The following is a 12477-nucleotide window of genomic DNA, read 5'->3' as shown; positions in this document are numbered from 1 at the left end:
ACTATCTTGTTCTGTCTAATGAATGATCCCGGTGATATATAAATGGTGTAAAAAGTACCTGGTCTCCCCAGACAATAAGAACCAACAATAAACTGTACTTATATATACGATACCTTGTTTAACCCCTTCCTTGTTCAAACTCCTTCCGGTTCTAACTGCACACTTAATACAACCAGCACTTGAAATCAACTAGTCACACCGATCAGGACACGCAAGCTGTAATCTGTCTCTGAGTCTCGCCGATTGTCTCTGAGTCTCACTGACTGTCTCTGTGTCTCGCTGATTGTCTGAGTCTCGCCGATTGTCTCTGAGTCTCACTGGCTGTCTCTGAGTCTCTCTGTTTCTGAGTCTCTCTGATTTGGAGTCAGTCTTGCTGTTTGTTTTTTTACTTCCTCTGTATTGAGTATGTTGTACTGTATATGGCGGTAAGGGTGCAGAAAACAAGACAGACACATAAAGACAGGGAGATTTCCCCATTAGCAGTCTCATATACCTTAATAGGGCCGCACTGATAGAACTCATTACTTTTCTATTAGAATAAAAACATTTCCCTCCAAAATCTCCAGAACTCACTGATTTTGGTCCGTGGAGACAGATCAGGACATGTCAATCACCTTGTTTTAACAAATAGAGCAATGTGGTACTACTGTACATGGGACTTTAATCCCTAAAGTGTCAGAGAAACACCAAGGGGTTAAATTGAATTTCACACACACTGTACTCTCATTCACTTTGCATTGTAATTCTTACTAGCGTCCACTAGATGTCGCTGTCCCCCATCATGTTCTGCTCTGTTACTTATGAGGGTTTTTTCCTCCTAACTCCAAAATCCAGTAAATATATATATATATTTTTTTTAAATTCCTTTCTGTTCTCTTTCCGGCCATGTGTGATCTCAGTTTCCTCTGGGCGTCCATTGCAGATGGCTGGGATCAGGCAGGAGCAGAGGGTGCCGCTTCTGCAAGATAAAGCCAGGAGGCAAGGAGCAGCTGAGACCCACTGCCCCCTCCTCATCCTCTCTATACTGTGCCATCCCTGCCCTGCCACACAGCCCAGGCTCTGCCTACACCCTGCGATGGGACCTGGGTAACCATATGGGATCAACCCATCCTGATCTTCTACAATGTAATCCAGCTCATGACAGCTCAGCCTAAAGCCTTCATTTTCAGCAAGCCTGTGGTATTAGGGGTGTGGGAGGAAAGTGGATACATGTATTCCTGCACACAGCTTGATATTCCAAGCAAACCCATCTTCAGAGACCAGATCAAGAAATCCGGGATCCTGGCAACCCATCTAAAATTGGATGACAGTCACCGGTTGCAGTGATGTGGGATGACATCCTGTTTATTCTTTGTGCACTGGGTGTCATCGTGTAATTTTGTCCAGGGATGAAAGCAAGACGCTCCCCTGGGGGCCAGCTCCTCCGAGGCATTGCAAGGCAGAATCCGTGACCGGTCACCTCCGGGCATCATCCTGTAATAGAGACCATCCATGTGGACCGGTGACCCACTGCTGCAGACACACACGGGGCAAAGCGCTGAGATCCTGGGCTTTATTTAATGCATGATAGATTTCCTGTCCATGCTGGCACATATTGGGTCTCCAGCTCAGGGGGATCAGGGCTGAGTTCACTGATGAGCCGGATCCTTTCTTTTTATGATCCACATCCTTGTTGACTTGAACTCCACATCCTTGTTGACTGGACCAGTTTGGAAGCGTGTATCCGCTGGATTACAGCACAGGGTCATACTGTTATGTGAAGGAGTGGCCCTTCTCCACTGCATGGATCTGCGCTGCATTTCTGGAGGGGTGCATCCAGGAGTGGCTTTGATCTTCTCTAAACCGTTTCTGTGAATCCTACCCCCTACACGGATCTAATATAAACCACCTCTCAAGCAGAGGGCCAATTGCAATAGCTTAAATCCCCTGTAAACTGAAGCAGCGAGTTCTATTTTTTTTTAATGTAATTAAGATTATTTGCTGGAAACAGCTGGATCCACTTGATTCCTTGGACATTTTGTTGAGTGGATCTCATACCGCTTGTACCTGCTGTGAGAGTGGATCACACAGCTGGATCACCCATTTGTGATTGATTGAGTCACTTCCACCAAGAATGAAATCGCCTGTGATGCAGCGAGTCCTACATTGAGGGTTTTAGTTGGAAGGGATCCGTTCCCATGCAGTAACCTCCCACCTCATTTCACCCTGTCTGTCTCACTTGCCCTGGGCTCGGCTGACATGCAGTGAGGATGTCCGGGTGCAGGGGAACCAGCATCAATGGTTTCATGGAAGAACCCCGGATGGAGACGGGGGACATGGCCAGAACATTGAGGAGCCTGGAAACTGGCACAGTCCTGACTCTGTTTTACCAGAAGAAGTCTCAAAGGCCAGAGAGGAGGACTTTCCAGCTGAAGCTGGACATCAGACAGGTCATATGGTTCAGGACCCCAGAGAAGGTGGAAGGGGACAGTAAGTGGCAAACTTATCCTTGATATACAGTAGCTCCTATTATTAGTAGTGGTGTTAGTGGTGTTAGTAGTGGTGTTTGTGGTAGTGGTTGTGTTATTGTTAACATATTCCCCAACAGAGCTATTTGTAGGAGGGCAAAAGATGCCATAACCCTACGCAATAAACTACTATTAACAACCAAGCTGGAAATACTGAAATGTGACAGAATAAACATGGAATCACTCCCAGTTAGTATTTTAGACCCATTCCTAATATTCACTATATGTTTTTGTTTATTTAAAAATAATAATTTAAAGCTGCAGTTCAAGCTCCCGGTTTATTTATTTTTTGTTTGTTTTTTTACTCCAATAGTTTCATGTGGGCAATCTCTAATTACCTAAAGAGCTGTATAGCTGCCGGTCAATTCGTTCTCCGTCTATTGATTGGCGAAGTTTGGCGACATCTTTAAATATGGGGAATGTAAATGGTTGCTATAGGAACAAGCATGCTTGTTAAAATAGAATACAAGAAAATTGGTCTTTCAAAGTTGTTGTTTTTTTTTAAAACAGAAAATGCTAAAAGTATTTTTTCTTACTACAGAACTGATTTATTAAAAAAAAACACACATGCAGGATATTGCCTGAACTGCAGCTTTAAAGGGTGGCATGTCCACGTTTCTTGGTGTCCACGTTTCTTTGGTGTCGCACCACAAAAATAGCTTAGTGTGACCGGGCGAGATGAAAGACAATGGCAGAAAAGTAACATATCATAAGGAAAAAAGGCTAAAAATATATATGTGCCCCCCGTGTCTGTTTCAGCGTCTGAAATACGGCTAGTAAATAGCAGAGGTCACAGGCCTTGTGTCACTTTTTGCTTCCTATATCCTAGGGCGGGAGTGGCCAACTCCAGTCCTCCAAGGGCCACCAGCAGGTCAGATTTTCAGGATATCCCTGCTTCAGCACAGGTGGTGCAGTCATTGACTGAGCCACTGATTTGAGCCAATTGGGTTGAAGCAGGGATATCCAGAAAACCTGTGCTTCAGCACAGGTGGCTCAATCAGTGGCTCAGTCGGTCACTTGTGCTGAAGCAGAGATATCCTGGAAACCTGACCTGTTGGTGGCCCTTGAGGAGTGGAGTTGGTCACTCATGCCCTATGGACATACCTAGAGCTTTAAACTAATTCTGGGTCCACCATTTCTCTGGCAGATTGCAAAGCGATGTGTTACTCGCCCCGCTGGCAGAGAACGGGAAGTGTAGAGCGGTATCCCCTTGCAATGACGGCTTTTCAATACTTTCTCACAGGAGGATGTGACATGACTATCTATCTATAAAGTAGAAGATGTTCCGGCAAACCTTTTTACACCTTGTACTTTAGATACATACTGTACAGGGGGTTATTAATTAAGGAGCGATAGTCGAGCGCACCTGCACAGAAACTCCTGCCCGAGTCACGGGGAGGGTGGGGGGATTCCGTGCGGGTAGTGTCCGATCGGCACTATCGGACTGCAGTGAATAACCCCAGCAGGCCCTTTATCGCTCTTGATGACGTGTTTCCCGGTGCTGGCGAGGATGGAAGCTTTGATTGGAGCTGACCTCTTCTCCAGCACGTGGAAGGCGTCATCAAAGAGAATGGAATAAGGGCCACCGTGCCTGTCCCAGTCAACTACAGTCTATTAGTAGTGTGATAGGAATAAAGTATATCCAGCCCCGTAATGGGTAACCTAACCCCTGCATTTCATATTTAGATATATTAAACCCCCCCCCCCCACCTCGTGTGTATAGCGTTGACAGCATACACAGCTCTGTACTATACATAGAATTGGTGCATGCATGAGTCCCTGCTATGTAGGCACAGGGAGATAAAGACTCTTGCCGAAGGTCACAAGGAACTAACTGACACCGGGATTGGACCAGGTTCCCCTTTACTGCAGTGACGACCAGGGATACTGTGTTTGTAGCAGGAATGGCTGGATGGGCAGTTTCGGGGCAAGACACGGGTGAAACTCGTTCAGATCCCAGAGTTAGCGCCATGAGTCCTTGTGCAAGTCACTTTATCGGCCTGTTGCTCGAGCACCAATACTAGATTGTGAGCTCTTGGGGACAGGGACTCACTGTGCCTACAATCGCTTATGTACAGCGCTGGCTACACTTGTCAGTCCTATTTACAAAAAAATATATATATTAAAGACTTCTGAACTGAAAATGTAGTGCATGCATGAAACCGCCTCCCAGAAGAGTTGGTGGACTTTAAAACAGTAAAGGAATTGACGCAAGCAGATCGAGTCTGAGGCTTCTCAGCAGATAGAAATGTTGTTAGACTATGCACCACAAGGTCCCTATCTGCCATCAATTTCTGTGTGGTCACTTATTTAAGTGGTAAATCACTGGTCTTTAAAGTGGGATCATGTGATGTTAAGATGTAGTGGCATCTTCTGAAGATCCCACAAATATAGACTGTAATCTATATATCCTAATAGAGTTTGGGTGTTATTAATTACCAAACATCTCCATTAATATGTCCCTGATTATATAGCAGGAAGCACGACCTCTGGACTTATTGTGACCCCCAATCAATGTTACTGATCAACGCGGTGAAGACGATCCCAGCAACAGAGAGGAAGAGGCCAGTGTTATTTAAATGACCGGGGCTAAAATCTTCTCCAGCGCTGGGACGTCTCTTCACAGGAATATATACAACAGGGGCCAGGATCAAAGCCCCAGCGATGGGGTTATCCATCAACTTCATGTAGTGACACTAGGAAGACAATGGGCCAGTTGACATTCTATGCTGGGGGACACCATAGGGCCCCTAATCAAGAGACTAGGCCAAGCCGTATTGGACTAGAAGGGGGTCTCACGGGGTAGCACTGCTTAGTTAATGTAGCCCCATATGGAAAGGCAGCATTGTGTCCCAGCCTTTTGGCGGTGAAGGGGTTAACGAGCGTGCCCTGCCTTCAGCACCGAGGCAGAGGGATAGCTGGGATATATACGCCGCCGTCGCCGGGAGTAATAATGCAGCCAGCGCCGGTGTGCAGGGAGGCCCCGGAGGGTTCTTAGAGAAAGTAAGAGGGGCGTTAGGAGAAGGTGTATTATGGGGGATCGGATTTCCGGATCTGAACAGATTCAGGTCACTTTTTTACTAAGCGGTGCTATTTTTTCAGCTATCCTTCCTGCGCCGGTAGACCTTTTCACGGCCTATTCACGTGGATGGGCCGCAAGGGGTTTGCCAGGGCTGGAAAGGCGCCATGTGGCGTAACACCACTAAGCAAACATGGGCCTCAATTTTAATTAAATGTCTGCAGGAGAAAGATAATTGGGCCAGGAATCTGGTTTTGTGTCTGCAGGGAGGGGTAGAAATGGGTGATCCTGTCACATTACAAGCGTGTCTGAAGTGGGACAGTGCAGGGGTCCTGCATCTTCTCACAGTGCCAAGGGATTTGGGGGAGTCAGATAGTCCATTGCAGAAGTAAAGGGCCCAATTATAGAGTGAAGATGCAGATGAATAGTAAGTGAATGTTGGGAAGATGATCTTAAATACGAATTGCCTTTCCATTTAACATCTAAACTGGGCTTTGAGCTCAGGGGAATAAATCAGTTGAAGACCTGTGCTGAAGCAGGGCTATTCTGACCTATTGGTGGCCCTTGGAGTTGGCCACCCCTGGCATAAATCAGTTGAAGACTGTACCACCTGTGCTGAAGCAGGGCTTTTCTGACCTATTGGTGGCCCTTGGAGTTGGCCACCCCTGCTGTAGCTCTTTCCGATTAGCAAGTGAGTGTTAATAAAGGAGAAGAGCAGGACTGGGTGAGGGGTAATAAAGGAGAAGAGCAGGACTGGGTGAGGGGTAATAAAGGAGAAGAGCAGGACTGGGTGAGGGGTAATAAAGGAGAAGAGCAGGACTGGGTGAGGGGTAATAAAGGAGAAGAGCAGGACTGGGTGAGGGGTAATAAAGGAGAAGAGCAGGACTGGGTGAGGGGTAATAAAGGAGAAGAGCAGGACTGGGTGAGGGGTAATAAAGAAGAAGAGCAGGACTGGGTGAGGGGTAATAAAGAAGAAGAGCAGGACTGGGTGAGGGGTAATAGAGAAGAAGAGCAGGACTGGGTGAGGGGTAATAAAGAAGAAGAGCAGGACTGGATGAGGGGTAATAAAGGAGAAGAGCAGGACTGGGTGAGGGGTAATAAAGGAGAAGAGCAGGACTGGGTGAGGGGTAATAAAGGAGAAGAGCAGGACTGGGTGAGGGGTAATAAAGGAGAAGAGCAGGACTGGGTGAGGGGTATTAGAGGAGAAGAGCAGGACTGGGTGAGGGGTAAGAAAGGAGAAGAGCAGGACTGGGTGAGGGGTAATAAAGGAGAAGAGCAGGACTGGGTGAGGGGTAATAAAGGAGAAGAGCAGGACTGGGTGAGGGGTAATAAAGGAGAAGAGCAGGACTGGGTGAGGGGTAATAAAGGAGAAGAGCAGGACTGGGTGAGGGGTAACAAAGAAGAAGAGCAGGACTGGGTGAGGGGTAATAAAGGAGAAGAGCAGGACTGGGTGAGGGGTAACAAAGAAGAAGAGCAGGACTGGGTGAGGGGTAATAAAGGAGAAGAGCAGGACTGGGTGAGGGGTAACAGAGAAGAAGAGCAGGACTGGGTGAGGGGTAATAAAGGAGAAGAGCAGGACTGGGTGAGGGGTAACAAAGAAGAAGAGCAGGACTGGGTGAGGGGTAATAAAGGAGAAGAGCAGGACTGGGTGAGGGGTAATAAAGGAGAAGAGCAGGACTGGGTGAGGGGTAATAAAGGAGAAGAGCAGGACTGGGTGAGGGGTAATAAAGAAGAAGAGCAGGACTGGGTGAGGGGTAACAAAGGAGAAGAGCAGGACTGGGTGAGGGGTATTAGAGGAGAAGAGCAGGACTGGGTGAGGGGTAAGAAAGGAGAAGAGCAGGACTGGTGAGGGGTAATAAAGGAGAAGAGCAGGACTGGGTGAGGGGTAATAAAGGAGAAGAGCAGGACTGGGTGAGGGGTAATAAAGGAGAAGAGCAGGACTGGGTGAGGGGTAATAAAGGAGAAGAGCAGGACTGGGTGAGGGGTAACAAAGAAGAAGAGCAGGACTGGGTGAGGGGTAATAAAGGAGAAGAGCAGGACTGGGTGAGGGGTAACAAAGAAGAAGAGCAGGACTGGGTGAGGGGTAATAAAGGAGAAGAGCAGGACTGGGTGAGGGGTAACAAAGAAGAAGAGCAGGACTGTGTGAGGGGTAATAAAGGAGAAGAGCAGGACTGGGTGAGGGGTAACAAAGAAGAAGAGCAGGACTGGGTGAGGGGTAATAAAGGAGAAGAGCAGGACTGGGTGAGGGGTAATAAAGGAGAAGAGCAGGACTGGGTGAGGGGTAATAAAGGAGAAGAAGAGCAGGACTGGGTGAGGGGTAATAAAGGAGAAGAGCAGGACTGGGTGAGGGGTAATAAAGGAGAAGAGCAGGACTGGGTGAGGGGTAATAAAGGAGAAGAGCAGGACTGGGTGAGGGGTAATAAAGAAGAAGAGCAGGACTGGGTGAGGGGTAATAGAGGAGAAGAGCAGGACTGGGTGAGGGGTAATAAAGAAGAAGAGCAGGACTGGGTGAGGGGTAATAAAGAAGAAGAGCAGGACTGGGTGAGGGGTAATAAAGGAGAAGAGCAGGACTGGGTGAGGGGTAATAAAGGAGAAGAGCAGGACTGGGTGAGGGGTAATAAAGAAGAAGAGCAGGACTGGGTGAGAGGTAATAAAGGAGAAGAGCAGGACTGGGTGAGGGGTAATAGAGAAGAAGAGCAGGACTGGGTGAGGGGTAATAAAGGAGAAGAGCAGGACTGGGTGAGGGGTAATAGAGAAGAAGAGCAGGACTGGGTGAGGGGTAATAAAGGAGAAGAGCAGGACTGGGTGAGGGGTAATAAAGAAGAAGAGCAGGACTGGGTGAGGGGTAATAAGGGAGAAGAGCAGGACTGGGTGAGGGGTAATAAAGGAGAAGAGCAGGACTGGGTGAGGGGTAATAAAGGAGAAGAGCAGGACTGGGTGAGGGGTAATAAAGAAGAAGAGCAGGACTGGGTGAGGGGTAATAAAGGAGAAGAGCAGGACTGGGTGAGGGGTAATAAAGGAGAAGAGCAGGACTGGGTGAGGGGTAATAAAGGAGAAGAAGAGCAGGACTGGGTGAGGGGTAATAAAGGAGAAGAGCAGGACTGGGTGAGGGGTAATAAAGGAGAAGAGCAGGACTGGGTGAGGGGTAATAAAGGAGAAGAGCAAGACTGGGTGAGGGGTAATAAAGAAGAAGAGCAGGACTGGGTGAGGGGTAATAGAGGAGAAGAGCAGGACTGGGTGAGGGGTAATAAAGAAGAAGAGCAGGACTGGGTGAGGGGTAATAAAGAAGAAGAGCAGGACTGGGTGAGGGGTAATAAAGGAGAAGAGCAGGACTGGGTGAGGGGTAATAAAGGAGAAGAGCAGGACTGGGTGAGGGGTAATAAAGAAGAAGAGCAGGACTGGGTGAGAGGTAATAAAGGAGAAGAGCAGGACTGGGTGAGGGGTAATAGAGAAGAAGAGCAGGACTGGGTGAGGGGTAATAAAGGAGAAGAGCAGGACTGGGTGAGGGGTAATAGAGAAGAAGAGCAGGACTGGGTGAGGGGTAATAAAGGAGAAGAGCAGGACTGGGTGAGGGGTAATAAAGAAGAAGAGCAGGACTGGGTGAGGGGTAATAAGGGAGAAGAGCAGGACTGGGTGAGGGGTAATAAAGGAGAAGAGCAGGACTGGGTGAGGGGTAATAAAGGAGAAGAGCAGGACTGGGTGAGGGGTAATAAAGGAGAAGAGCAGGACTGGGTGAGGGGTAATAAAGAAGAAGAGCAGGACTGGGTGAGGGGTAATAAAGGAGAAGAGCAGGACTGGGTGAGGGGTAATAAAGGAGAAGAGCAGGACTGGGTGAGGGGTAATAAAGAAGAAGAGCAGGACTGGGTGAGGGGTAATAAAGGAGAAGAGCAGGACTGGGTGAGGGGTAATAAAGAAGAAGAGCAGGACTGGGTGAGGGGTAATAAAGGAGAAGAGCAGGACTGGGTGAGGGGTAATAAAGAAGAAGAGCAGGACTGGGTGAGGGGTAATAAAGAAGAAGAGCAGGACTGGGTGAGGGGTAATAAAGAAGAAGAGCAGGACTGGGTGAGGGGTAATAAAGGAGAAGAGCAGGACTGGGTGAGGGGTAATAAAGGAGAAGAGCAGGACTGGGTGAGGGGTAACAAAGGAGAAGAGCAGGACTGGGTGAGGGGTAATAAAGAAGAAGAGCAGGACTGGGTGAGGGGTAATAAAGAAGAAGAGCAGGACTGGGTGAGGGGTGATAGAGAAGAAGAGCAGGACTGGGTGAGGGGTAATAAAGAAGAAGAGCAGGACTGGGTGAGGGGTAATAAAGGAGAAGAGCAGGACTGGGTGAGGGGTAACAAAGGAGAAGAGCAGGACTGGGTGAGGGGTAATAAAGAAGAAGAGCAGGACTGGGTGAGGGGTAATAAAGAAGAAGAGCAGGACTGGGTGAGGGGTGATAGAGAAGAAGAGCAGGACTGGATGAGGATCACACGGATGGGCCGGAGTTAGTTGGCAGGAAGGATTTTTCACAGCGCTGCCAACATCAAAACTCTGCTGTACTCTAAACTTAGCCGCACGCATATCACCAGCAGGCCGGGAATAGTGTGTTCATTTCATGTTCAATCGCCGTGCGCAGTATACTCTACCTTAAAGGTACAGTGATGCACTTAGCTGGCATATAGCGTACAGATATAGTGCACATACAGTATAGTACACATATAATGTACAGATATAGTGCACATACAGTATAGTACACATATAGTGTACAGATATAGTGCACATACAGTATAGTACACATATAGTGTACAAATATAGTGCACATATAGTGTACATACAGTATAGTGCACATACAGAATAGTACACATATAGTGTACAGATATAGTGCACATACAGTATAGTACAAATATAGTGTAAAGATATAGTGCACATACAGTATAGTACACATATAGTGTACAGATATAGTGCACATACAGTATAGTACACATATAGTGTACAGATATAGTGCACATACAGTATAGTACACATATAGTGTACAGATATAGTGCACATACAGGCATACCCCGGTTTAAGGACACTCACTTTAAGTACACTCGCGAGTAAGTACATATCGCTCAATAGGCAAATGGCAGCTCACGCATGCGCCTGTCAGCACGTCCTGAACAGCAATATCGGCTCCCTACCTGTACCGAAGCTGTGCGCAAGCGGGGAGACTATAGAGCCTGTTACACATGTGTTATTTACACCAGTAATGCACGTATATGACGATTGCAGTGCAGTACATGCATCGATAAGTGGGAAAAAGGGAGTGCTTCACTTTAAGTACATTTTCGCTTTACATACATGCTCCGGTCCCATTGCGTATGTTAATGCGGGGTATGCCTGTATAGTGTACATACAGTATAGTACACATATAGTGCACATACAGTATAGTACACATATAGTGTACAGATATAGTGCACATACAGTATAGTACAAATATAGTGTACAGATATAGTGCACATACAGTATAGTACACATATAGTGTACAGATATAGTGCACATACAGTATAGTACACATATAGTGTACAGATATAGTGCACATACAGTATAGTGTACAGATATATTGCACATATAGTGCACATACAGTATAGCACACATATAGTGTACAGATATAGTGCACATACAGTATAGTTCACATATAGTGTACAGATAATAGTGCACATACAGTATAGTACACATATTCCAGGAACCTAACCTTCCAGAATCTTCCTACTCTCCTATATACGGTATGTCTCTGTAAAGCGCTATGTAAAACTAGCAGCGCCATACAAGAACAAACAATTATTATATTATTATTACTCCCTATTACAGGGTGGGGTCCCTCAGATGCTATTCTGGTTTTAACCCCTAAGAGCAACATGGTAACCCCATTGAGGTGGGTAGGGGAGTTACACAAAACTTTGTTATACTGCCTGACTCTAAATAACCCTGTTCTTTATAACCCCAACATGATCATCATGCACCAGTGTTGGAACAGCATATTCTAATCTGGAAGCAATGACTTTAGCAAGTCTTTTACAATCATAATGAGAGGTATAGGTCTATATCCCGGGCAGAACGATGTTTCCAAAATTATAATTAAGGCCTCAGAAAAAGAACAGGTATTCGATATTTCCATCAATAACCCACTTTGCTTGCTACAAAGCCCCTGGTTTTTTTTGTGTTTTTCTTAATAACCCATCACATAAACATTTTAATTTTGGACAGAAAAACTTGTGTAAAAATTGGCAGAAAGAATTTCAGGATATGAAAAAGTTCAAAACATTTTTTTAAGCAACAACCTCGTCACCTCCCAAAATGAAGTATTTTTATTTATTTAAACTTTTTTTGTTTTACCCTGAGCTGAAACGCGGTACGTAACAATTTCCGAGGTGTTGAATTTTGTACTTTTGTCAGTGCTTGCAACGAAAAAACGGAGTCATCCAATCGGAAGCTGCAGTGTCATCTCATGATGATGTCACAGGAGCGGCCATGTTGTTTCTCCCGGACCAGAATTCTTGGTCAGTGAATTGAAAATTAAATATCTCAGCAACCTGCGGGTCCTCGTAACTTGGAGTGCTGCGGTACAGCTGCTGAGGACCCCTCGTTATGTGAAAAGAAATCTATATGTACATGTAAAATATAACGAGCGGCGTGGATTCCTGCTTTAAAACTGCAGACCAAGCAATATCCTACGTGTTTTTTTTAATAAGTAGTTATTTTTATTTTAAACCACTCTGAATGACATTTTTTAATGTATTATAATGTAACAAGCATTGTTTGTTTATATAGCAATCATTCACTAAGTCACATCCCCTACCTCTTCTTAAACAGGCTCTGGCACACCCCCTTTTTGAGCCCTGCCCTCTCTCTAGCAGTGCACCAACTGTATCTAGTGACTGCCTGGTCACATGATCTTCCCCACAGAACTTTGCATCTTTGGTCCTCTTCTGC

The 12477-nt window shown here is 46.3% G+C and overlaps 1 protein-coding gene across 2 annotated transcripts in view; it reads left to right on the top strand.

Moving 5' to 3' along the window:
- The first annotated feature begins 899 nt into the window (after positions 1-899).
- LOC142475576 (1-phosphatidylinositol 4,5-bisphosphate phosphodiesterase gamma-1-like) overlaps positions 900-12477 on the top strand; it is a 188564-nt gene continuing 176986 nt past the window's right edge. For both annotated transcript variants that reach the window (XM_075581386.1, XM_075581380.1), the window contains exon 1: positions 900-2469. In XM_075581386.1, the coding sequence (XP_075437501.1) occupies positions 2250-2469 (220 nt within the window). In that variant the 5' untranslated portion in view covers positions 900-2249. The remainder of the gene's footprint in view (positions 2470-12477) is intronic.

Source organism: Ascaphus truei, chromosome 2 (assembly GCF_040206685.1).
Source record: "Ascaphus truei isolate aAscTru1 chromosome 2, aAscTru1.hap1, whole genome shotgun sequence".
In the NCBI taxonomy this organism is placed as follows: domain Eukaryota; kingdom Metazoa; phylum Chordata; class Amphibia; order Anura; family Ascaphidae; genus Ascaphus; species Ascaphus truei.
The sequence above is the reverse complement of the archived record's forward strand: the minus strand, read 5'-3'. Positions and strand labels throughout refer to the sequence as shown.